Raw genomic sequence first — 26,694 nt, forward strand, 5'->3', positions numbered from 1 at the left:
TAATCTTTAATAGTTTGTTGATATAAATTGCATTGAGATTTAATGATTGTATGTATGATACAAACATCTGGAGTTGGTGTAGATTTCTAAGAGGATATAAGTGGCTAATGCTTTTGTGGCAGAAGCCAACCATCATCAACTTAGTGTTAAAACAGCAGTTTTCTCTGAATGAATGTGGTGTTCTGTAACTGCTTACGGCTGTTTTTGCTCTGAAGTAGTTGCTGTTATCCACTGTCTGAATCAGGATGTGGGCAAAATTTGATAAATATCCTGCAATTTTGGAAATTTCTGTATTGTATGATCTAAGAACCAGGCAGGATGCAAGACAATTAAAACATTCTCCTGTATTTTGTACCATGAGTGTGCAAAATACTACTTGTAATAAAAGGTCATGGCACTTAGAAGAGCAGTGTTATGTTTTTATAGCTTATATGCTCACTGTGAACAAAAAGGGCAGAATGCTGAATAATTTTCCAAGTGCTTTAAGCTCTAGGAAGCTGAGTGACCTTAAGAATGTGTTGGAATTCTTTTGTGTTAATTGTTAAGGTTGGGACTTGCAGTATACCTTTTGTTATTTGTGGAAGAAAGTGTTTCAGTGGATATAGGAGGAATGCTAAAAACATGTTATATTTTACATTAAGCAGTTCTTTGCTGAGAAGCTCTACTTTTGTACATGGTGGGTATTTTGAGTTAACTAATACAAGTTACTCTGTGATGAAGAACAATGAACAGAAATGGATGGCAGCTCCTGTGAATTGAGCTAATCAAATTAATATCCTTGAGTCAGAGTGTAAATAGGTGTTTAGTGAAGAGAAGAAAGCAGACAGTTTGCTTAAAAAGTAGAAGCAGATATCATGATAGAAGAGATACTTTGTATTATTATTTTTCTTTTTAAAGTGTGGTTCAGCTTCCTAGAAAGCATATGATCAAAGACTATGTTAATACATTTTTAAAAATGTTTTGTAAATAATTTTGAAGTTCCAGAGATGTTCTCCTCTGTTTTCTGTGTGTCTGCCTAGACTTTGAACCAGTCCTACTGGCAAATGTTATGGCAACTCTGTACTAAAATGCCCGTTCTGTAACTTAGCCTTTGCAGACTGAGATATCCTTAAATTTTCAGATATGAAATTTCGTTTGGCAGTTATCCCTACAGCTGGAAGTGGAAAATGATAATGTGTCAAATGATTCATTATCTTCAGTGAATCAACTGCAAAAAAATAATATAATTTCAAATGTTACCAGGTTAGAAGGCTTTTGAGAGAATTATAGATACTGACTGGTCATGTCCCACTTAGCCCATTTTTTCATGTTGTTTGTTCAGCTGATGCTGGAGTCCAAGGCACCAGTGAGGTCACATTATTTTAGGTATTACAAGGAAGAGAAGGAAAAATCCATCTGTGGAAAAGTAACAGATGAGAGTGAGAAATAAAATAGTGGTGATATAGATGGAGAGGTGTAGAAAAGTTAAAACTTGCCTTAGTTTATGAAAGACATCTACAGAGAAGCCCAGTGTCAAAGCCCAATTCTTTGAATTGCACTTTGATGCCTTATTCTCCCTACATCCCTTCCAGCACTCCCAATGCACTAGGTGCATTTTCATCCTGTGACACAGTGGAAACTGACTCACATTCATGGTACAGCAACCCTGAAGCTTTAGCACTTTCTCCATATTCTAATGCTCAGTTCAATGTCATGCTGATTTTTTTTGCTGTTATGCCTGATCTTTTCTTACTCATAATTTTGTTATGCTTTGCTGATGTGAACCGACATGTGCTTATATTAATTAACTTTATATATATTTCTATGTGTTTTAGTTCCATGTTTTGCAAGCAAGAAATGTTTGCATTTATCATGTGGTTTGCAGCAGAGACAGAAATCTTCGGCATGGAGAGTCCCTGCAGACTTGTCTCAATGCCTTGACCTCATTACGACTCACTATGCAAGTGGCTCTACCTCAGGAGGATTTGTGTTGGCTTATCTACAATGGTACCTCAGGCTTTCCATTTACATTTCTTTGCTAAGCAAAGCTGTGAAGGGAAAATTTTATCGTCTTTATACTCTTTAAGGTCAACTGAAGGGTCATGAATAAATCTCTAGTTAGTCTTCAATCACAGTAGGGTTTTTTTGGGTAATTTTTTGTTTTTCTAAAGTAAGGGATTTTAAAATTAAGATTTCCACAGTGTACATTTTCAGGTGGACTGCTGTAAAAGCATCAACTTTTTCATCATTACTGTGCTTAAGAGTACAAATAAAATCAAAAGTAAGGACATTTTTGGAGTACATCCTGTTTAGCAAAAAATGCTCAAGATTTCTCTATCAATAAAATGTCTGTTTTGATGGGGTCATTTTGTCTGTTTTCTTTTGGTTTTTTGTTGGTTTTTTGTTGGTTTTGGTTTGGAGGTTTTTCTGCTTGTTTGTTATTGGGTTTTGTTGTTTTTTTGGTTTTTTTTTGAAAAGGGGATTGCAGATCTAAGAGTAGAAAATTATTGTCTGCCATTACATCTTTGTATTTTTGAAAGTACTTTGAAAGGAAGAGTTGATAATAAAACTATTCTAAAATACTATATGGCACTTAAGGATTTTGATGTATGTGTAAGACTTCAGGCTGCTGCTTGTAAATGCTTGTATTAGAGAAAAATTGAGAAAATAATGGAACTTCTGCAAACTAGATGCACAGAGAATGATTTATAAAGATTTTAATTTCAGGAACAACAACAGTCTATTTTTGCTTTGAAAGGCAATGCTATTTAGTCAAAAATAAACAGACTAGTGTGAATGTCCCAGAATCACAGCATATTCTGAATTAGAAGGGCTATATGAGGATCATCAAGTCCAGCTCTTGAGTGACTGACCCATACAGGGATTGAACTCACAACCTTGGCGTTGTTAACACCGTGCTCTGACCAACTGGCCTACCATGGTCAATTGTTGCGATATAAATTGTGAAGATAAAATGTTCTTAATTTCATTTTGAAAAATGCACTTTCTCTGAGCTGTCATTGGTCAAAATTCTTATCCTTTTGTTTTACTGGAACTGCTGTTGCCCTCAGTCCCTACTTTTGAGGTGTGTGTTTTGATTGCATGTTTCTATGGGAGAAGAATTAATATTAAAATATACTACCCTGCCATTCTTACATCCCAGTGCCTATGTGTGGTACAGGTCTCTGTACCAATCCTAGCCAATAATCTGCTCTAATTAGGAGACACTAACTCACATTCTCCCTAGTTCCTGAGAGCATTTTTCTGCAATTTCAGATAATAGATTTTTGTGCCTCAATACACATTTGACTGATAAAAGAAATCTTCCTAATACTTGCTCCATTTGAGCTTATTGAGATAATAACACCCTTCTAGCTATGACAGTTGACACTGTGATGCCTCCTGCTGCCACAGGTGTCCCTTTCTGAACATTCATACAAACAGAAGAGTAGGCTTTTTTTTTTTTTTGTCTCCTAGAACTGCAGTGTCTTTTATGCTTCTAAGACTGATTTTTGAAAATTTTATGATGTTGCTTGAGTCAAGTACATTTTTGACAGGTTTTTATTTCTAAGTCATTTTGATGCTCTTGGAAACTCTACTTGCTTTCAGTTTTCTTCATGTCACTTGTCATACTTAATGTAATATTGGTGGAGTCTGCCAGGACAGATGGACGAAAAGAGTCATGTAAGGTGAGGTCTGTGAGGAGAGGTAGTATTTTGTTTTAAAGAGCTTGGCATTTGGAGATGAAAGTAAGATTTGTCTCTCTAGCAGCTACTGAGTAAAAAATGGATTAGGTAAATTTTTAAGATTTCATTCTCATGAACTCTCATGATTACACTGCTTCACTGTGTAGGTATTTTTTAAACTAATGTTGCAGAAGAATTGAATGGTTTCATCTTCTCTAAATTATAAGTACAGAAGAATCTTGAGTTTTTCATTCATTTAATGAAAAATCATTAAATTGTTCTTCTTTGGAAGTAACAACCCAGATAATAAGAAAAAGATTGAGTTGCTTAGCATAACAAATTTGATGTGGAATTATAGAACTTACTTGTTTGTTTATTTGAATTTATTTTTGCAGGTACTATCCATATTTACACCATATGCAGACATTTGATGGTGATGGGTCATTCTGCTAAGGTACAGCAAAATAAATAGAAAGCGTTTTAAAATTTGCAGAAGTTTAGAAAACGCACCTGTGTTTTGCATAACAATGTACCTTGACTTTTCAATTCCACTGGCATTGCCAATAGTAGTACTTTTGTCGCAAGGAAATAAGATGTCTGTGTTTCAAAGTGGTTGATTTCTGAGCTCTCATGCCTTCCTGAGTCTGCTCCTTCCTCAGCTCTGCAGTGGGGCCCAGAGTAATGTCCTGCTGGACATTGAGATGCCATTTGTTAGGCTGTGTCAGAGGATTCCAAGTGCTTTGTTTTGGACATCTGTATATGTTCAAGAATTGGTCTTTTGCTTCTTAAAATGTGGAAATGTGCTGACACCTGGTGGCTAGGGTTTTAGTTGTGAATACTTGATAAAAATAACCTGGCCTTTCCCCCACACCTTTTTTTTTTCCTCAATGTAGTTTTTGTCTTAGCTTTACTCTTTTCTCCTAAAACTTGAGCAGAATTTGAATCAGCCTTAATACAAAAGATTTTCTTATGTGTTGTTTTATTAATCTTTCAATGAGCAAGAAAGATGTTTTGTCTTTGAGCATCTATCTATTAAAAACAGAAGTGATTTAGCACCTCCTTTAGCATACTCAGGTTTCCGCTACAGGAAACAGAGGAATTGATTGTGGGTATTTCTGATTTTTGAAATTCAGACTAAAAGAAAATTTGTATATTGGCTTAATTTAGGACAAAGGTTGTGCACATTTTATGTACTTCAGGGAAAGGCTGACCCAAAGAAGATGCTAAGAGGAAGATACAGATACTGTTCATTCAATCGAGAAGGACTAATGATTAAAATTAGACTGCTGCAATGACTGTGTTGCCCTGCAAGTTAGGAGCCAAGAGTTTCATGGGTATAAATTAATCTAATCACAGTTTTTTCACTGCAAAAGACAGATTCCAGTGCATCCCAGATAAGCTTGTTGATCCTGCTGAAAAGTAGTCACTAGAGCTGCCAGAAAAGGGAAGGCTAACTCTCAAGATAAGAGCAGATGAGAGAGAAGGGGGGGATCTTTGTCTGGTGGCAAGACCATAGTGAACTGGAGTGGGTAAGGTAGTTTGGAGGCTAAAATAGTATTTGACCACAGTTTAAGATGAAAAGATCCAATAAATTGCAGGGGAATGTTTTTTAGTCAATAAAAGATGTTAAAAATTAACACAATTTCTAGTGATTCCCCCCCCCCCCCCTTCAGTTTGTCCTACCAGGTGAGGATAAGTCTTTGTTTCTGTCCTTTAGTAATGGAAAGTATATTTATGTGGGTGAAAATGCATTCATTTTGAAATTAGATCTCTTCAATACAGGTCCTGGAATACTTACTGTGGGCCAGTATATGTATGGAATCATCCATTCCACTCTTATCTGTGCATTATTTGACGTGGAGAGCCACCCTATATACGGCAGTTTCTCAGTGTTATTTTGATTGTCAAGCCAGCATTCATGGAGAGGTATCCTGATTTACCTTATGAGCATTTCAGAGGCAATCAAATGGGAAATATTTATTTAAATATTTCTACTTATTATGAGATCATATGGATTTAGAGTTCTGTCCATATTCCAAAATTTTACTGGAAATTGGAGATGTGTTTCCCCATGTAAATGCATAGTCAACTCAACTGCAGTAGCGCTTTCTGTATACTCACAGTTACAAACTTCTAGCATTAAACACTGGCCAGGTCCCATGTATGTACAAAAGGTATTTTGCAAGGGTTTTGTTTTCCTTTTCAGTTGCTCAGGACCTGACTTTCATTGCAGCTCTTTACAGTTGCATAAATTCAGAAATGATATTATTCTAAAATTAGATATCAACATACAGGATATGAACACAGAGTATATATATATTTTTAAATTCTTTGGACAGATATTTGCTCGCCGTGGTTTGATTAAGATTGACGAACTGAAGCAATTAGAAGATATCAGTTCTTCTCTGGGACATAAAGAGAGAGAAAAGATTTTTAGAGAGGCCACTCTAAAGGTATCATCCTGCAAATCATTATGAAAAGGTAGAGTAGTTGTGATCTCTATGAACAGAACATGTAACAGATGATGACTTACTTTTTCCTTTGTGTCAGATGTCAGTAATGATTTTCAAGAGAGCAGTATATGAATCTAGAAAAAAGTCAAACAGCTTTCGACGTGAGTCAAAAGTTAACCCGAGAAAAGCAGTAAATGTAAGTCTGACATTTCATATAATCCTTCTCTTCCTTTACTCTTGTCATGTGATGAAACCATGATATAATTCTTCTAAATACACATGGTGCTCTACACAAGCAGAAAGTTTTATATTTTCCATTTCATAAGTAACAGAATTTATTAATAAAACTCAGAACAAGCTTGGAAGTAGGGAAGATGTACTAATTATTACTTTAGAAAATTATCAGGAGAGATCTGCATGGATCTAAACTACATAGCCTTAATATGCTCCCTCATAATTTCTATTGTACTATTTTTGAATTAAAATACCGTGCAGCAGTGTGTTTGGTTGCTGTGAAATGATTAGTCTACCTAAGTGCTGTACCCGCTTAGCATGAGGCTTTGCTATGCCTTTGAAGCATGACAGCAATACATTTTACAGTATGCAATTTTCTGTTTTGAACATGTGATTACTTTCTGATGGAGAAATGTTTTCAAAAAAATCTTGCTTTATTGCAAGTAGGTTTAGATACCATAGGGTTTAAATTACCTTTTCTTACTTAGGTGTCATGGCCTCGCACCACTACCGAGCGGCTGCTGGTGGCAATGTTTGATGGTGCTGCAGCTCAGTTCCTTGCCATCCTGGAAGCACTGCCTGACCGTAGCAGGAATGTATTGCCCCCTCATCCTGCTGTTCCTGATGAAGTGCAAATTCCTGAGGTCACTTCTGAGCTTTTTTCTGCAGGTCTAGAAATCCTCTCAGGTAACAGCTTAAAGAAGCAAACCCAGTTGTTGAGGAGCCTGGACCTCCATTTTATTTTGCTATTTTTCTATTTTGAAAAAAAAAAAGAATGTGCCTGAAAGTATATGTTTGATTTATAGCAATAGCACCTGTAACAGTAGGTAGTCTTTCTTATCTTCACATAATAGAAAATAAATATCTGGATTGATCTACATGGTCTCTTATAATTAGTAAAAATCTGCAGCAGTTTATGCATTTATTTTCTAAGTAAAGTGGAGTTCACTTTATAGCAGCCTTTACAGGTTTTACTGTGCCATATACTTATGGCTAAAACAGTGCTGTTAACAAAACAGTGCTTTCACTACTGCTGAGCACTTCCTGCACAGCCTGAGAGCAGCTGGATGGGGGCCAGGCAGCCAGGCAGGATCAAAATACCATGGTGTTTGATGTATTCTAGTAATTAAAAAAATTCCATTCAAAGTTAGGTGTAAAAACTTGAGAAAAACACTGGACTTGATGGTTCCTTCCACACTTTTGTTTGCTGGGCTCTGAGCTGAATATAGTCCTGGGTATAGAGGGATTTTGTCAGTAAAAGGAAATACAGAGACTAAGTACACTTCAAATGATATTTTTCTTGGTATGATTACTAGCTAATTAGAACATAACAAGTCTAATAGATTATAAATTGACTTAATAAGTTGTCTATGTTGAAGGTGGAGCGAGCAGTGGCACCAATCACTTTGGTATAATTAATCCATCATCTAGTCTTCTGCAGCTGATGCTAGCAGGTAAGCTAGATTGGAATTTCAAATGAATTTTTAACCCAGTGATATAAATACTCAGTGGGCAGAGTTAACTTTCATGTTAGCAACATTTCTATACATAAAGAGTCTGCAAAATGGTGACCTCTTGGAGTGGTTCTGTGCAGGGCCAGGAGCTGGATTTTGGTGATCAAGCTTGTTGTTCCCTTCCAACTCATGACAGTGACTGTGGCATATTGTTATGACTACAGAACACTGCTGAATATATTAGCTAAAACACTTGCTGAGAGTTCCAAGGACCAGGAAGTCTAGTTTCTGCCTTACTGTGGTCTGAATAAACTTGAAAAGTGAGAAAATAGGCTCCCTGTGTGTATATGAACGTTTCGCGATGCAGTAATGAGAAACTGTCTTGAAATAAATTGTATGTGTTCCTATTCAAATTTTAAACCAAATTTTGGATAATAAGAGTCTTTACAGGGTGATAAGCTCTTTCTGCAACAGCAAGGATTAGATCCTTGGTGTTCTCTACACAGGTATGTTAATATCAATAATTGTAGAGCCTCTTTGGAATGTAACAGGACACTGTGATATAGTTAAGTGGCCATGGTGGTATTTGTTAAAAGTTTGGATTTTATGATCTTGGAGGTTTTTTCAAACCTTTATGATTCTGTGGTTACACATCCATCATTAAAGCAGACTGTAAGCATAGACATTACTGTGAAAAGATAAAGCTACTGTTTCTTGTGAAGTTATTAAAACATCCTTCAAGATTATGCTGACTATTCAAAAATGTGTGAAGGTTTATCTTTATATTTATCAATACCCAAGTAATGAAAATAACTGAAATTAAACTTTCAATAAACTTCTGAATACATATACATAAAATAGAGAAAATATTTTTGTCATCACTGCAGGAGAAGAAAGAGTGTCTGGAGATGCTGCTGTGAAATTTGTAAAATTAGCTTTCAGCTATGAAGAGTGGAACGTGTTTTATTCTGCTTTTGAATTTGTTGATAATTTTCTTCAGGTAATCTGATTGTGATGTTATCTATTTAGTCTTTTCCTATAAGGATAAGGAATATTCAAAATACATATTTTAAAGACCAATTTCTATGGGTTTTTTTCATCTCAATTAGGCTCAAGATGACCCAACATGGAAGAAAGCTGAACTAGAACTCAAACTTCTTACACTCATGCAACCTGTAGTACTCCCAGGAAGATTTGAACGTAGTTTTTCTATTAGTGAGGGTGGTAAGAGCAAAGAAGGCAGCACACGTCGGGGTTCTGAAAAGACAAAGACAATTAGAAGTGAGTGTTGTTCAGTTATAGTTGTGTTTGAATTTCAAATATTTTTGCAGCAGGAGGTTTTGTAAATTATTTATAAAGCTATGTAATATGGTTCATGCAGTAGTCTATGAGAAAAAGTAGTAATTGAGAAAATGCCACCTCTTTTTTCCAGTTTTAATTTGTCAAAATATGACTTTATACTATTTCCCTTTAGTGGGAAATGCATGATGTGTATTAAGCATGCGCCAAGTTATAAGCAAAGATGCAAAATGATTGAATGTTTTCAGACAAGTTTTCAGGGGAAAAGTGAAACAGCTCTTTAAGCATTTTTTTTGTCTGAGCTTATGCCTAATTTATGCAAAATTTCTTTACATAAAAGCAAGAAAAACTTGTTAGAGCAATTGCAGTTTAATTCTATGACAATCAAAAACCTGAATATGTCTTGAAAACTTTCTGTTTCCTAGAAATGGAAATGCTCACTTTTCATAGAAGTGAATAAACTTGGAATTATCTGTCCCCCTCTGAATTTACTGTTTCTTAGACCATGTTATCTGCTGGCTTATATTAGTAAATCAGTTGACTCAGATATTTTCAAACTTAGGTTTTAAATTAGATATAATGTCTTGCCTTTTCTTTCCCCACCTTTTTTTTATAAATGCTGAATGTAGAGGAATCCTTAAAGCCTGGAGATCCTTTTCGTGATCTTATGATTTTGGCAAAAACAACGTTTTCCTATGTCTCCACATTTGAGCAGGTAATAACAGGATTTGAGACATTTCTTCTCAATGTATCACTTAATCTGTGATGAATGCCTATAACTGAAGATCAAAGGAATCAATTGCATGACTAACAAAATTCATGAATATAAAAAGTAAAAGAATGTACTTATGAATGTGATCAGTTTGTGATTTAAAAAAAAGGTTTCATTTTTTAAAAATGCTTTGTAATTAGTTACTTTAAAATAGCTTATTAGATATTAAATCTATTTGGAAGACCATAGGACTCATTCCATGTTTCAGCTGATCAAGTAGAGATGCAATTTATTTATGTATGTTAGCTTTAGGTGGGCAAATATGCTCAGCTGTGGAAAAACACTTCTGCAATACTTATAGAAATGGGGGCAGCTACCCTAAGGAATGATAATGCCTTTTTAACAGTGCTGTCTTCAATTTAAAGTAAAACCTCACTGCAAAAAAATGAAACAAGCAGCAGCAACAACAAAACCAATGAGAGGGACTCTGTGCTGAAGTCTCCGCTGTAGAAATAATCCCATTATGTATCGGATTATTTATTCCCTGAGTAACCACTTTTACTTGCTCAAACTGAGATTTCCCATTAATCTTCTACTGAGAGGGGAAGAAATTATAGTGCAATGTCACCACTACTAGCACTTACATTAAAATAGTTTGTGATCCAAAAGGCTAATTACAATTTTTCCTTAGAAAAAAACTGTTCTGATAACATAGCATATATCTTAACTGCAAAATTTATTTTAGATACAATTAGAATATTGCCACAATTTGAATGTAACTGGAGCACACACATTTTTAGCTTTGGTGTAGTATATTTACTGAAAGTATCTTGCCTGTGAGGTACCCCACAGATACCTTTAGATAGCATGATTTGTCAGTTTTAATTGTGACCTCTGTATGGAGGTAGTCACCTGGATTTAAATTCTACTGATTCTTCTGCCCGTTCCTGCAAATCTTCTTGATCTCTCCAGAGAAGAAAAACAAATTCACCCCTGATTAACAGAGCATTCACTGGTGGTGAAGTTACATGATATATAGCTGAGGCAATCTAGCAGCTTGCTGCCACCCAACCAGTAGCAAAAATAATTTTGATTTATATTTTTTCCATTTTTTTCTCCTCCCAGTTTCAATATCCCATAAATCTTATGCTCAGACATATATGGGAATATAAGTAGTGTGGATATATCAGGTTTTACTGCACCTGAAATACTAGTTCAACTCTGCTGTAGCTGGTGATAAAGATGTGTACTGATCCTTACTGTTCAGAATGTGTTTAACACATAATGGGCTCTATTGCCTTTTAAGATGTGTTAATTAGGAGGTTAACTGACTAGAGTTATGAATTTGTTAGTTATTCTCTTTGTAAGATGCAGATAGGTTTTAACATTTCTCTCACTTGTTAGATATTTCAGTCCAAATTTTTTTCTAGTTGTTTTTCACTGCTTTATCATCTCAAATGCACCAATAGCCCATGGAAGTACTCTGTCAAGCAAAATGAAACTATTAATTTAGATTTTCTTCCACAAGTATTTAAGTATTTAATAAAAATGAAGTTTCTCCAGAATCTATTAATTTCAGCATTACAGTTAATTTGCTCTCTCATGTAATCTTCATCTCACTGATTTCCATGTCTGTATTACTTTTAAGAAACTTGTCAATAAAAAAAAAGAAAACAAAAAAACCTCCCCAAACCTCTAAACCTACTTTACATTGTTGTGAGAAAAAAAGCTTGGGTGATCTACCAGAAATTATTTTTAAAGCTTTCAAAATGTTGTCATCTCTGATAAGAAACTGATATATTTTATTTACTGCTGAAAAACGCTGAGACTGTTTATGTACTGTGTTATTTGTGTATTTATATGCCTACCCATCGCCACAATTATATTGTTTTTTCTTTCCAGAATGTCCATCCTGGAAAAGAAATACTTGTTGATGTAGTAATGTGTTTGTGGCAGAAGTGTAAAACAGAACTTCAGCAAATCCAAAAGAGTGGAAGTCACTGCTTAGAATATATGCACAAACACCAAGCTTACCAAGTACTCCTTCATTGTATTGTATTTCTCTTAATGTGAATGCAGTCTGCTATAGTCAAGGCAGTGAAATAGTGGCATCCAGTCTAAGTACCTTTTCTTATGGTAAAGTGCAGATAAATCTTCTTAAAAATATGAATTACGTATACGCTTTGAACACACTGTGCTCACATATGCCAGTACCAAAATATTCTCCTGGTCTTCTTGCAGTAACCTGCTGTCTGCCAGTGGGCCACAGTGCTAAGAAGCTAAATTTGTGAAAACATTTGGGCAGGATGTAAGAAGAAGAATTTGGCAGAAAATATCAATGTATTTCAAGAAAGTTGCCTAGATCAGTTAAACAAAGAGGCAAAAACCTTACAACCTAAGACAAGGGAGATGGGAGTCAATAGTAGAATAGTCTTCAGCCCATGGGACAGAGTCACAGACTTACAATGAATTTGTCCTGTGGGTGAGAGGCTCCTGGTGAAATGGGCTCTCTGGGCTGCCAGTTGGTGCTAACCAAGCAGTTTCTGGAGGAGTTAATTTTCTGACCCTATATTGCGAAATTGTTTGGAGGCTCTCCAGAAGGTTATTTTCCTGTGTATGTACAGCAGTAGTGTTTGGGTCTCTTTTATTCTGAGATTAAGTGGGAAGATATGGAGATAAATGAGATGCATGTAATCACATCTTCTGGAAGGCTTACTGCACTAGAGCAAGGTATAAAAGTTATGGCTGTAGAACATTCATAAAACTTTCCAAAAGGAATGGCAGGAATAATAATGTTCTAAAATAACAAAGCCTGAAGGAACAGGGGCTATGGAGCAGTATAAATGCAGCATCTTAGTCTAGTGACATTTAAAAAAAAGAAGCCAGATCCAGAAAAGGAGTTGTCTGCATGCTTGTGAATATTTTTAGACAATTTTGAGTGCAAAAACCTGTCTACCTCTGTAATACATAAAGGTCATCCAAAAATGTGATTTATCTCTGTCTTGATTCTTTTTTTCCCCCCATTTCCTCATTTTTAGTGGGTTCATATACTCTGGATAATGAATGAAATAATTGAGAAGAGCAACATAGCAGACACTAATGTAATGTTTGCAGAGGTAACTTTATGTCTAGCTGCAATACTGGAAAATGTAGCTGATTCTACAAGTGAATCTAAGGACAAACAAGGTAAAGTTTTCAAGAAAAAATGAGTTTTCTTTCAAGAATGACTTTAAAGATTGGAACTTTTCTGAGATGAAAACTGACTAACATACATATTAAAATATTGTAAAGAGATTGTTGAGAGTAAAAGAACAGCGTTTTTAGCACATAATTTCACCCATTATTGGAGCTAATGAAACCTGTTTTTCCAAGGATGCTTGATTTCTTTCCTTACATTTCCAGTTCTACTGAAATAACCCTGTTTTGAATTACATCTCTTATAACTCACTCTCCTCAGAGGTCATCTACATGTCTCTTTGCCCCTTCAGAGTAGCTGTCTTTTCTCTGAACATGGGCAAGGCAAAAGGCAGTACATGCTGGGGCTCATTTGGAGCCTTCAAATGCTGGTTGATTAGTTGCAGGCCAAACAAATGAGGAAAATATTGAGGTCATACTGAAGCTTTTGCATTTATTGGATCATCAGTTGGGTTTTCTTCTCTACATATTCTTGATTTTTATATAGTAATTTAATTGTTTTTGAAGTTGGATTTGGCTGATATTATTGGGATATGCTATCACAATCACATCAAGCAAATTTCCTTCCAAAACCTGACTAATGCTGTAAAATATCAATGTTTAGACATACTTTAAAAGCTCTCTGTTGTGTATTTTGGAATACGAATCATAACTCTCATAAATGTCTTACAGTAATTAGAGAGTAAATGTTAAGGATCTTAGTAGACCATATCTAGAAACAAAAAAATTATAATAAAATTATAATAACTTTGCGCTTTGGGAAATAAAATCTTGGGAAACTACTATTTGTTATTAAGATAAAGTATTGGTTTTAGTGGTGCTATGAAAATTATAAGGTTCTCATGAAGACAAAATGAGAACCTCATTGTAGCATCCCTTCTTTTTCATTCAGTTTAAATATGTCTTTTTGGAGGAAAAAAAGCTGACTAGATAGGAGCCATTGGTCAAAACAGGCTGACAGTCAAGCACATGCTTGTGTAGAAAAGAAACTCTTCACTGACTGAATACTGAGTTAATACAAATTTTCTTTTCTTATGAGGAAGAGACAGTGAACAAGCAAAAACAAGCACAAAAGTGGCACAAGGAGTGACTAGAAGGTTGTTCCTCTGAAAACACACACAAAAATTATTTCAGCAAAGAAACGAAATTAGAGGGTTTAATCAAAAACCAAAAAATTGTTTTCTCTTATTTTGAAGAAGGAAACATAAGTTTGGATGCCTTCTTCATAAGTGAAAGTAATTTAAACAATCAAAGCAAACTTTTAAAAGCTGATAATACTGCTTCAAGAAATAATAAAATGAAATAATACTTATCATAATAATATGACCTAGTACTCTTAAAAATCATTCTATAAGTGAAATTAAGTGTGAATTAGATAATAATAGGTTTGAATTGATTTCAAAACGGAGAATTGATATGAATGCTACAAAAATAGGAGGAGCTACAGAATGAATCCTAGTTTCATTAGCTTGGATATGATGTGGCTATGAAACATATGGTGCCTTTAAAATACAACATTATTAGCTAATAATATCCTGTATTAGTGTACATACATTGCTGTGTGTCTAAGCCCTGGAAAGCTCCTCAAGAAACAATATTATTACCTCTCATATTCAAGTACTGAAGAACAGAATTATTGCCAGACTCTGATATTAGAAGTAGATCTGATCAAATGGTACTAAAATTTTCACTTATGCTTTGATTTGATTTGATTTTCACTTATGCTTTTCTTCCTATAAAAAAGGAGGAAGTACTTCTCTTTCACAAGATGAGACCTGTGATATGCCTGAAATACTGATGGTAATGTCCAATTTATCTTCATTGATACATAGATTTTGAATAGAATAAGAATACTTTTGCCTGAAGCTTCTCATATGATTTTCTATTAGTTTTATAAAGATGAAATACTTAATGCGATCCTAGTACTGCAGAGGGAAAAAAAGCAAAGATATTTTTTCAAATTAAATGAAATCAGAAAATTTTCCCTGAGTCTTTTTTATCAATCCTTTTTTTTTGGAAGGGATTGTATTTGAAAGGTTTTTTTACAGCACGAGCATAATGATTTCCACTGCATACCTTTTTTATGCCAGTCTGTAGTACCAGCCTTAAATGGTTTAATGGCAGATTTTATTAAGATAGTAGAAATTTTAGTCATTGCCTAATTTAGGAAAATATTTTGGGTTGTGTTTTTGCTTCCTTCTTTTTGTAAGGATCATGTGGAATAGATGAAACATCCTGAGCGTCCTTGCTTTGTTCAGCACTTTGTAGAATTTTCCAATCAAATGACTCACTAAAGCGTATTAAGGACAAATTACATGTGCTAGCCTGAAGATTCAGGAGTGTTGTCAGTCATATGTCTTAATACTTACACGCATGGACTGGGTTTAGTTCAGTGATAGTCTACTTGAAGGTAGTGTTTCTTTAAAAAACTGTTTTCTTAGTAGTGTTGAATGGACTACTGAAAAACTGCAAATGCTATTATTTCAATTTAATTTGTTAAGTTCAGTTTCATGCCGCTATAAGCTAATTCTGCATAATTTTTTTTTTTTTGAGCTGAAGGTAAATCAGTCCCACTTGAAATTTAAAATATTAATATTAGTATATGAAGGTATGGGGAGAGAGTACCTGTGTAAAGATTGTCTGACAGTTTCAAACTTCAACAGCTGAAAAGAAAAACACATTACTTTTGTCATCTATATTATAACTTTTAATGTTATCTAAGGAAATGTGTTTATATGGGTTTTCATTTCAGAAAATGCCTACAGAACAATTACAGATCGCTTATGAAGTTCTTGAAAAAGCAATTAATGACATGAACACATCTCGGTTAATGACCATTTTACCAGATGGAAAGTCAGTATTTGACAGCTGCTGTACAAAGGTAAAGTTCACAGAAAGCTACACTGCACAAAATCTATCAGTAATATATTGTATTTTGATGGCACAAACCTCATATTTTCTTCATATGTAGAAATCTTAGCACTATCAAATGTACCTCATCTTCCTGGCCCCTGTAAGAAGAGAATAGAAAAAAATACATCTGTGTATTAGTGTTGTGGTTTAACCCCAGCTGGCAGCTGAGCCCCTCACAGTGCCCTGGGGAAAAAGTAAAAGCCAGAAAACTCATGGGTTGAGATAAGGCCAGTTTAATGGAGAAAGCAAAACAAGGAATTAATTCACCACTTCCCACAGGCAGGCAGGAGTTCAGCCAGCTCCAGGAGTTCAGCCAGTCCCCATCACCTGGAGCTTGGGTGCCTGGGAAGACAAATGCTATCACTCAAACTTCCACCCCATCCTCCTTCCCTGAGGTTCACGTACTGCCTGTGGTGCTGTAGGGGCTGGAACATCCCTTTGGTCAGTGGGATCACCTGCTCTGGTTGTGCCTCCTCAGCCTCCTCTCTGGTGGGGTGGTGTGAGAAGCAGTGCTGTCACAGCCTTGATGCTGGGTGAGCACTGCTCATCAGTAATGAGGACATCCCTGATGCTATCAACACTATTTCCAGCACAAATCCTAACCACTGCTCCATACCAGCTACTATAAAGAAAACTTAATTCTGCCTAAGTCAAAGCCAGCACAAGTTGCAAGGGCACTTTTCTCTTTCAATAATAAACTATGAACTCCTTTAGGCTTTCTTTAACATTTTCTTTTGAAATAATGATAATAAATTGATTGCTTAATAAGAACAGAAATTCTTTTCATATTTATTGCTTGCAACTGTTTATTATTAAAATCAATTTTTGTTCTTGATGTGAGTTCAGATTTTCTAAATATTTTCATTCAATATCAATATGGTATTTGTTCTCTGCATTAGTAACACAGTAAAAGATAGCTTTTGCTGTCATGTTATTGGAAAAGTCCCATACCTTGTCAGTGATTTCTCATGGTCATCTCCTTACAGTACTGACTCCTCAGTAGAGACAACAAGCTCCAACTCTCTCCTCACCCAGCTAACCCACCCCTTTGTAGCACTCCTCTTATTGGACACAGCTGTGGCCTATTAAAGGCAGGCCTGTTCCTAACCTTTGGGGATTAGTACAGCTGCAACTTCTCAGGGGTGAGACTGCCTCCTGCACTATTCACTTAAATTCTATTCCTCCTCAAGGTTTTACAGTTTTGTCTTTATTATTGATCCAGTTTTCTACTGCTTCTCAGATTTTGTCTAGTTCTCTTTGTCTGTTTTCTGTGCTCTCTCTCTCTCTAGAGTCACTCTCCTTTCCATGCTTTCTTGATTGACTGCATATTACACAGATATGACAAATTTCTGTGTTCTTTATTGAACACAGTTTATTGAAATAATATCAGTATGAGGAAAAATTTAGTAAGCTAAGTAGTGGAAGTTTGTAATTGCTTAATTGCTACTTCCTATTTATTAGGTGGACTCAAATGATCAGAATTTGAGTTCTGTTTTGGGATGTGGTGATGATAAAACAGGAACAGATAATGGTTTTGTGGCAGATTTGCACTTGGAGCTCATTCAGGCCCAACATCGAGTAGCTGTGAAACTTCTTAAAATTACACAAGGTAAGCTTCAGTAAAGTTAAGTAATCTTCATAACTTGATTAGAATATTTTGCTAATATATTCTGTAGTACTGAAAAATAAAGGAATATCTGCTTTCTAGCGAGGAGCTGATGTTGGGCAGTTTGTATGCTACATATAGACAGAAATAATGTAATCAATTTGCAGAATTTAGATTTGCATTATACTAGTCTGCAACTTCTACTCAACCAATGGGAGTTAAACTTTGCTGCAACTAATAGATTGCATTCCTAGACGGTAGGTTGTTGTATTTTAGTTATAATATTAACTTTTACAATGCCCGTAAAGAAAAATGTTCTGCAGATTTTTTTTCTGTCATGCTAATTTTCTCTCTAGAGAATGACTTGAATATTTTATTCAATTCTCTTTGTAATTTGAACTTCTACTCCTGTGAAGTTGTCTCTGTATGTCAGCAGATACTCCACTCTTACCAAATGGCTTCTGAAAAAAACTCAGTTTGTTCTTTCATTCTTAGTGTTGTTTTGGTTTTTTTAAATTAAAAACTAGTATTAGTTTGAAACTGCAGAGCTACAATGTGCCCTGCTCCCTATGATCAAACAAAACCTCTATTTTTCTGTGGTGCTAATATAACTACTAAAGATGTTAGGCAGGAGGGTGGAATATTTTTAGTGGCATGATATGTACAAGAAATTCTACCTGAACAAAAAAAAAGAATGTGAGATGGAGTAGAGTATTGCTATAAGACTCCATATTAACATCTCCCTCAATTTTTTTGCAATAGCACTATCAAAATAACTCAGTATTTCCTTCCCACACAGGTGCTCAAGTTGTTCACAGAATTCCTAAGTCTAGTAAATCTCAGGACAAGAATATTGAAGATTTCCAATATTTATCAGGTAAGACATTACTTAAGATTTTAGAAGTATAATAAATTACTGCCACAGTTTTATAAATGTCTTAAAATATCTGTTTTCTAGAGGAACTTATAATGAAAAAAATTAAAAGGAATAAGCTATCCAGAGCAATCTTTTTGATGCAAAAGGCTGCACAGAAGTTCCCTGAAGACTTAACTACTACTTCCCAAAGGCAGCTACTGGAGGTAATAAGAAAAACGTTATGATAGAACTTCTTTACCATTAGCATAGTTTTTAATGTTCTGTGTAAGTAAGACACAGAACATGAAATACTACTTCATAATACTACTTCTTATAAAAACAAGAAAAATTGAAGGAACTTGAGAGTCATCATGTGTTTTTAACATCTATTGTCAGTCTTTTTCCTGAGGAGTTTCAAAGAATAAAGTGACCTTAAAAGAAGAAAAGAGCACATCCCCAAATTTTGTGCATACATGCAAATTCCAGGAAACCTGAGAGTAGATAAGATCTTTTCTTCTGTACTGTATCTCCTGGACTTTGCAGTTACAAACCTAGATGTTGCCAAAATGTCATTCAAGTTTCCTTACTGTAACCTTTGACATTGTTCTTTTTCCCAGATTTCCAAGTCTTGGAATACTTTAGCTGATGATGATGACATGGACTTTATTTTATTCTTTCTAAAAAAACAGTCTAGATATTGGGATTTTGGAATCTATTGGAGCTAAAAGCAGAGTCTTCCTGGGTTCATTTCACTCTCTTGAAATCAATGAGAGTATTTCTGTTGACATTTGTGCCAACATCTGTCCATGAAAATTACCATTGAAATTTCTTTATAGCCTGTAAAAGAATATCTGTAAAACGGATATCAGAACCTGCAATTTTCACTATATGAGAGTATTTTAAGCAAGGTTACTAGAAGTTGTTTTTCTTTTTAGTGCCACAAATTTGGAAGCATGATAAGTAATACATGTATTTATTACATCAGAAGAATGCAAAAACTGGATCAGAAAATGCATACATTAAAAATATCCCTCGTATATTTGTAAAATATATTTTATTTATGAAAATTATGTCAGATGTTATGATATGGTATGCAAATTGTAACTGAAGTGACCAGTGAAGATTTACAAGCATTTCCCGAGAAGTATCTGATTATCCCAAACAAACATTTACCAAGCTCTTACACTGACCTTCACTACCTTTTGCTTCTGTGCACTTTTCACCAAGAAAGATGTAGATAAAAAAATATAATATATCTGCATACAATTGGCAGAAAAGATCAGAATTCATTTTGTCAGGACAAACTTAGCATGATCTCTTCTGATATTTGTTTTATGATGAAATATTTAATTAATGTTCAATAATTTTCCTGCTTGAGGTGGATGGTGAACACGTAATAAGCAGCAAATCCATACTTTTATTTTCAAGCTTCTGCTTTTTTTGAATTGTAGACTTTTATATAGAATTGCATCTTCTGGTCTTTTCTCCTGTAATCAGCACAATATGCTACAAATCTGTTTTTGTTGTGCAGCAAAATAGGAAGCAGTTTATTTTATTTTGAGAAGCATACAAATAATCATTTCTCATGCAGTAAACAACTGAGTAGATATGGAAGCTTCTGAGTCATATGTGTTTACTCAATTGCATCAAACTGCTTAATGAGCTGCTTGGCATTTTAATTATTTATTTCACAGCTGTTTAATTATTTTTTCCTGTCCTATATATCTAGTTGGACATCCAGGTTTTTACAGAATTGGATACACTGGTAGTTCTCATTGGCCAGTTGGAGTATTGAATTTATGTGATTAAGTTAATATCATGGTGCAAGTCTGTGACAGAGTCAGGGATAAAATGTCTTTGATCACAGGTCAAGCATTTGAGGTTTCTATGGTGACATTTGGCTTCCTTAACCGCAGGATTATTCTTGCTCATCTTGCAACACTGCCACATTTGTTATCTTCCAAGTTCTACAATTACTGAAGTACAGGTCATGCAGTACCACTCTCAGTCACAACATCCATCTTTATTCAAGCTGGGAGCATTTTCACCCTTGCACTAATCAGAGATATATCTTCAGACTAGAATGAGTCCATGATACTTTTAATTAAAAAATGTGTCATAGGGCTGCTTACCATGGAGAAGTATAGTTTTTAAAGAAGCGATGAAGGTTCAAACTGCTGATTGCAAAAGCTGAATGGTTGTGTGAATCCTGTGTGATGGGAAGAGTTACTCTGTATCTTGTTCTTTATCTTAGATCTTTCCTGTAGTGTCTCACTAGGGTGGATGCAACCCTAATCTAAAGGGTGAGAGAATGAGGTGGAGTGGTAGGGCTGTGAAAATTATTAGCTGTGCAAAAGGCTCTATTAAATCTTAGTTCCCTGTTTCACTCATTTCACCATAAACCTGAAATATTTTCAGAATTTTTGGACATGAGATTCCACGCTTACTCAGTCTGTGATGTGACCCACTTTGGTGTAGTCTTCTAAATGTATGAGGACAGAAACAAGGAACTGTTAAAGTGCAAGATTATAGGATTGTCACTGAATTACCAATACCTTGGAATTTTTTTTCATTTTATCTTTCAGACTCAGCTCAGCCTAAGTACTTGGTCCAGTGTAGGGTACTAAAAGGTGTCAAATAAAATTTCTAGTTGTAGGAATATGTCATTTCTTGTCTCTACACAAAATGTAATCCTTGTTTATCTCTGTGAGTTGGCCTTTTTGGCTTTGATATGCACTGAACAGCTGCCACAAGTAAAGATGCAGAAGTACTAAGTTCTTAATATTAGATTGCCAAGTTAAGTTTCTCTTGAACTGGCAGTGACATCAAGGTGAAGAAACCTAACAATTTTTTATTCAGTCAAGTAAGAAAAAAGTGTAGCCTTGATCTCCAACCAAATGGCCACATAATCATTGTGTTCAGAATGTCCCCACATCTTTGACACCTGACTGTCAGTCAGCTTTCAGCTGTCTACAGTTAACCAAGGGAAAAATGGTTTAGCCCTACTTTTTCTGGACCCACGTTCCTTTTTCTTTATTCGTAGACTTTATTTTTTCCCTCTGTTTCTGATGTAAAAAAATTCAGTCCAACTGCTTCTACAGCTCCTCTAAAAATTCCACAGATTAGGTTTCCAGCTCCTAAATAGGAGTTGATATCTTTTTTGTTTCTTGTTAGACTTAACCACTGGCTGGTAATAATTGTTTATCAACATTATATGTGATCACTAACTTATTCCCTATAGGTTCTTCCAAAATTGGATATGCTTCTTTCATAGCATTCTTTAATTATGAAATTAATCTGTGTATATAAGCTTACACAAAGTACCATTCATCCTCATTTAGGATGTAGGATAATATGAGAAGCTACTGCAAGTTTACTACATAGCAGTGAAATTTTCTATGACAATTTAAAAACAATATATAAAATTTAAATCTGTCTGTTATATTTTAATAGTTTTCCATTTGTTCCATTTCAATCATAGGAAGCACTAACTTTAATTGAGCAAGTTGAAGCTGAACAAAGTGCATTGTATCGCAGTCTCAAAGAAGCTATGAGCAGCAGGAAAAAAAGCGGGACTCCTCCTCCTCCTCTGTTACTTTCCAGATCACATTGCTCCATGACATTTAAACCAGCTCCATTTGATTCAGATATTCAGGTAACGTTTTTCATGATGACTGCATAAGAAATAGCTAAATCATACACAAGAGAAAAAGTTGTTTCAACAGTGCTATACCAACACATTTTTCTTTGTTCCTGAGAGGATTATGTTATTCTGACTTAATTAAGTATCCCTTTTTTTTCCCTCTGTGAGTCAGTTTTCCTCTGTGACTCACTGTTTTGATCTTCACATTTGCATGACACTTTCTTAATCTCATGCATTATGTCCCTTGGTGCTTCTGTTGTCTAATACTTACTTATTCCACTTATCAAAAGCAAATTTTCTTGCTTAGGGGTTGACATACTCCTAGTTACCCTCTGAAGAGAGACAAGACTGTTGCATCATGTGATGCAAAAATCTCTGTTAATGAAGTGTTGAAGTGACTCAGTTCAGCTGGAAATAATCCACTTTCTGTTGAACATGTAGTGTCACAGGTCTATGTGGATCATAGGGGATATTAGGAGAGGTTTCTTGTTCAGCCTTCTGCTCAAAAGAGGGTTGGCTTTGAAACTAAACCACTTTGCTCAGAGCTTTATGCCGTCAGTTCTCAAAACTTCCAAGAATGGAGACAGCTTCTCTGGAAAGTGTGTTCCAAAAGGGCAACATGTCCATAGAAAACTTTTTCTTATGTACAGTTGGAGTCTCCCTTGCTTCAAGTTAGATCTTTTGTTTTTCCTTCTCCTACCATGCACTAGTGTGAAAAGCAAATGGCATCTACTTCTCTCCCTTCCTTTGCTAATCAAGTAATTTTATCACAGGGGCCAGTCATGGTGGTCAGCCCTGATTTGCCTTTAGTAAATCCCTCCTGACTACTCTAAATCACCTTATTCTCTCTCCTTCCCTTGTCCAGAAGGGATTCAAACAGGCTGAAGTATGAAAAATTTACTAGCTGCAGTTTTCTTGAGTGAGAAATTTTCATAGTGATTTTGCAAGCTTCTTTAAAATAATCATGTGTATATGCCCAGTAGAAGTTCAAATCTTACTAATAGTGGTAAGAATATTTCTGTGAACAGTTTTTTCATAACCTGCTGTTTTATTGCAGTTTAATCAGTAAATTTCAAACAGTTTGAATCAGGAAAAGTTTACCATTTCTGTCCTTACTGAATCTAAAATAAAATTTAAAAAAACCCAAACTTAAAAGTTTGATAGCTCATTTGTTTTAGGATGTGTTCCAAAGTAATTTTGTTTGATACAGGAGGGTGAATGCAGCATCTTGGGCCACTAGATGGCGAAGTGTGATTATTATTCTTATAATTTGAGCCACGATAGTCTAGAAGACATTTTTTTTCTAAAGCTAACACAGAGTTGTTGAGCAGACAGGAAAGGTCTTTTTTTAATGTAGAAGTTATTAACTGAATGCTTAATATTTAATTAGTTTCTTAGGATAAATGTGTGCCTCAGATTTAATTCGACATACATAGTTCCTGTACTAGGAGTCAAAATACCTGTGAGATTTTCAGATCTTAAGGCTCATTTGCTGAAAATAGTCTCTTCCATTTCAATAACACCTTGTGAAAAACAGTCAATAGGGAAACACCAACAAATGTCATCATGTAGACTTCTGTCAGGCCTTCGGTACAGTCCCACATGACATGGCTGATCTCCAGACAGAAGGGACATGGATTTGATGGGTGAATCATCATTCAGTGGATAAGGAATTGGCTGGATGGACACAGCCAGAGTTGTAGTCCATGGCTCCATGTCCAGGCAGAGGATGGTGCTGAGTGAGGTCCCTCAGAGCTCACTCTTGGGATGGATGCTCTTCAGTACCTTCACTGATGACTGGCAGTGAGGTCAAGTGCAGCCTCAGCAGGGTTGCTGACAGGAAGCTGAGCTCTGCAACTGACACAAAAGAAGGATGTCATACCTGCATCTCTTTTGCCTGATTTTAAGGATCTGTCCTCAAGTAGTTTGCTAAATTGGAACCCATTGCCAACTTTAGAAGAATACCATTGCAGGGATAATAATGGATCAAGGATGAATAATGGATCTAGGTGACTTTAAATCTGTGACCTGTAGAGTCTGTGCTTTGGGATAGCTTTGAGGAAGAGGGTAACTCAAGGTAGGGTTAGGATACTGGAGAATCATCTGTTTTTATTGCCACTAGTAGTATATCTAGTTTTCCAGCTAAATAAATTAATTGATATTTTTAGTGCAGTTAGACTATACTTTTTTATAACTAAGCCAAGTTTTTTTGCAGAGACTGTTTTCACAAAATTTGTACATTCTACATTAGGTAAAAATTGGAAATAATACTGTGCATCAATTAATTTTGTTCTCATTTTCTTCAAAGGTTTCATGGTACTGTATTTTGGGCTGTGTAGCAGGAGGAAGTAATATGAAAGTAAGGTTAAATAGTAATAAACTTCAGAATTCAGGAGAACAGGTAAGACAGAGGTAAAACTTGTTTAGTTGATTCTCTCTTCCTGTTAAAAAATCCAACTCTCTAAATCTTTCTATCTGACACATTTTTAAAAGTCATGTAACTGGTTAAGCCTTTGACAAACTTTTCTATCTTTACACCAAAAATCTTCCAGGAATCTTTTTTGAATAAGAAAATAAATTACTCAAAAGCTTCAAGATTTAAGCAAATCTGTACCTTGTTTAAACTATTTATTTGGGTGATATCTAAGAAATGTAAAAGTAAAAGGAAGTATATGAAGTATTTTTAGAGTGTGCTCCAGACACTACTCTTTCCAGGAACTCAAAAAAAGAAATTCTAAACAGATAAAAATTCATTCTTCTTAATTGTGTAACTTCTATCAGCTATTTCTTCTAAACAAGACATTGCCTTACTTAATGCTGGCAGCATGGTAATATAACTTTTTCAATAAGCTTCACGTTCAGACACAGTTTATTTCTAGGTTCATGCTCTTTCCCTTTCATTCTGTGAACATGTGGTGTGGTGAATCATCCCACACATCTTTAATTACTTATGACTGATCATGTTGACTGTCTTGGTACTTCTACATTATTTGTTCATTACAATTTGACCTTTACTTTTTTGGATTTTTTTCTTTGTTTGTTGGTTGGTTTGGTTTTGCATTTTTAGGTAGGTTTTTTTTCCATTGTATCACATTGTGGTGTTTCTGCACAGCCTGAGAAAGTTCTGGTTTTCATTCACTCATCCCTGCTATTGCATTGTCCTCATTTATGACAACAATGAACCATCCAAACATTGTGCATTTTGTAATTAAATAAAGGAGCAAGAAAGCTTCAACATGTCCTCTTCAGCTTCTGTAGTCTAACACTTCATCGACCACCTCAGTGATCATTTTTGTATCTGGAAATCTTTATTAAGAGTTCTTTTCTTTGCAGGGCAGAAGAATTGCCCTGTGCTTTGTGACAGAAGAATGATATCAACATCTTGTGCCTGATGTTTCAGGCTTTCCTGGCTTTGTAAACAAGCTCCATACTAGAACTGATAGACTTGTGTTTGGTGATGGAGAGGGAATCTGTGCCCTTAGTTCCCCTGGCTCCTCTCCTTAAAGGAAAGTGTATCAGAAGAGTAGGTGTGTGTAGGTGCTGGCAGTAGAGGCTTTGATGTTATTCCTGATATTCTGTCATGAAATCCACAAAACCAAGCTTCCTGTGACGTTTTGCAAGTTAGTTTCAATATTCCATCCCCTATCAGGTGAATTAAGTGTTTGACAGGTGACACTCACCCTGCTGCCAGCTGTTTTTTCTGTGAATTTGCTGCAGTCCATCCAAGCCACTGACCATCTTAGCTCTGACAGGCACTGGGGTCACACAGACCTAAGGTTAACCATACACTTCTGCAATGGAACTTCTGTTTGCTTTAGGATATGCTTTTGCAAAATGCTGATCTGCAGACAAAGTCTCTATCTGCTGACTTCAATAAAAAAGTTTAGAGTTCCTGAGGATAGAATGACCTGTCAGCTTATCGCAAAGGGATGTTGCAGACTGTTGTTCACTTATTTCTGGTTTGCTGGTTGAGGATTCAGCCCCAGCATCCTGAAGGGATTTCTGTTGTTCAGAGGTGTCCTTATGTAGGACAGACTGTTTGAAAAAGAGTGTTGTGTTGATACTGTGTTATGATGATCTCAGTTCTCATATTATCATTTCATCTCTGGCACTTGTTTCTGGTTTCAAGACCCTTGAAGTCTTTAAATCTTCCTTGTGTAAGTCACCTTGGTCAGAGAGAGGGAGGTGGAAAATCCTCTTTGGAGTGAGCCTTGATGTTAAAGTGCAGGTATACAATTACTTGAAAGAAAAATGGAGATCTTGAAAGTATGTTGTTTGCTTCATAGACTCCAAACTGCTGTTAGTGGTGCTGAAAAGAGACAGAGATATCTCTGCCTCTGTCTGATACAAGAAGGTGACATGTATGAAGGAGAACAGTATGGTCTTTATCCCAGCTCAGGGACAGAGTGTTTCAGCTCAGTGACTGCAAGCATAGAAAATCACTATGTGAATGTTCAAATGGACACGTGTATCTTAGAAAAACATCAGGTCCTGGTACTTAACTGTTGTCTTAGGTTACGTGCTCTGTGTACACATCAGCATTCCAGAGAAAACTGATCCTTTTTTTCACCTATAATTTCATTGTTTTCTCATTGTTTTTAAGAATTTCATACAAGAATCTAGTACATTACCTGCTATTAATCTGGACTGCACTTTGGTTGTAT

General features: G+C 35.5%; 1 protein-coding gene across 1 annotated transcript in view; it reads left to right on the forward strand.

The window, feature by feature from the left end:
• CFAP54 (cilia and flagella associated protein 54) overlaps positions 1-26,694 on the forward strand; it is a 102,311-nt gene that overhangs the window by 9,210 nt on the left and 66,407 nt on the right. Inside the window, exons 4-21 of the mRNA XM_054279681.1 lie at positions 1,815-1,986; positions 4,061-4,119; positions 5,448-5,591; positions 6,005-6,118; positions 6,216-6,314; positions 6,841-7,039; positions 8,694-8,806; positions 8,916-9,087; positions 9,735-9,820; positions 11,720-11,854; positions 12,856-13,003; positions 14,757-14,812; positions 15,765-15,893; positions 17,387-17,534; positions 18,331-18,408; positions 18,490-18,611; positions 21,869-22,042; positions 24,339-24,431. Coding sequence (XP_054135656.1) covers positions 1,815-1,986; positions 4,061-4,119; positions 5,448-5,591; positions 6,005-6,118; positions 6,216-6,314; positions 6,841-7,039; positions 8,694-8,806; positions 8,916-9,087; positions 9,735-9,820; positions 11,720-11,854; positions 12,856-13,003; positions 14,757-14,812; positions 15,765-15,893; positions 17,387-17,534; positions 18,331-18,408; positions 18,490-18,611; positions 21,869-22,042; positions 24,339-24,431 — 2,241 coding nt within the window. The remainder of the gene's footprint in view (positions 1-1,814; positions 1,987-4,060; positions 4,120-5,447; positions 5,592-6,004; positions 6,119-6,215; positions 6,315-6,840; positions 7,040-8,693; positions 8,807-8,915; positions 9,088-9,734; positions 9,821-11,719; positions 11,855-12,855; positions 13,004-14,756; positions 14,813-15,764; positions 15,894-17,386; positions 17,535-18,330; positions 18,409-18,489; positions 18,612-21,868; positions 22,043-24,338; positions 24,432-26,694) is intronic.

Source organism: Melozone crissalis, unplaced genomic scaffold, assembly GCF_028551555.1.
Source record: "Melozone crissalis strain CALT ecotype California unplaced genomic scaffold, PUWL_Pcris_2 ptg000004l_1, whole genome shotgun sequence".
Taxonomy (NCBI): Eukaryota; Metazoa; Chordata; class Aves; order Passeriformes; family Passerellidae; genus Melozone; species Melozone crissalis.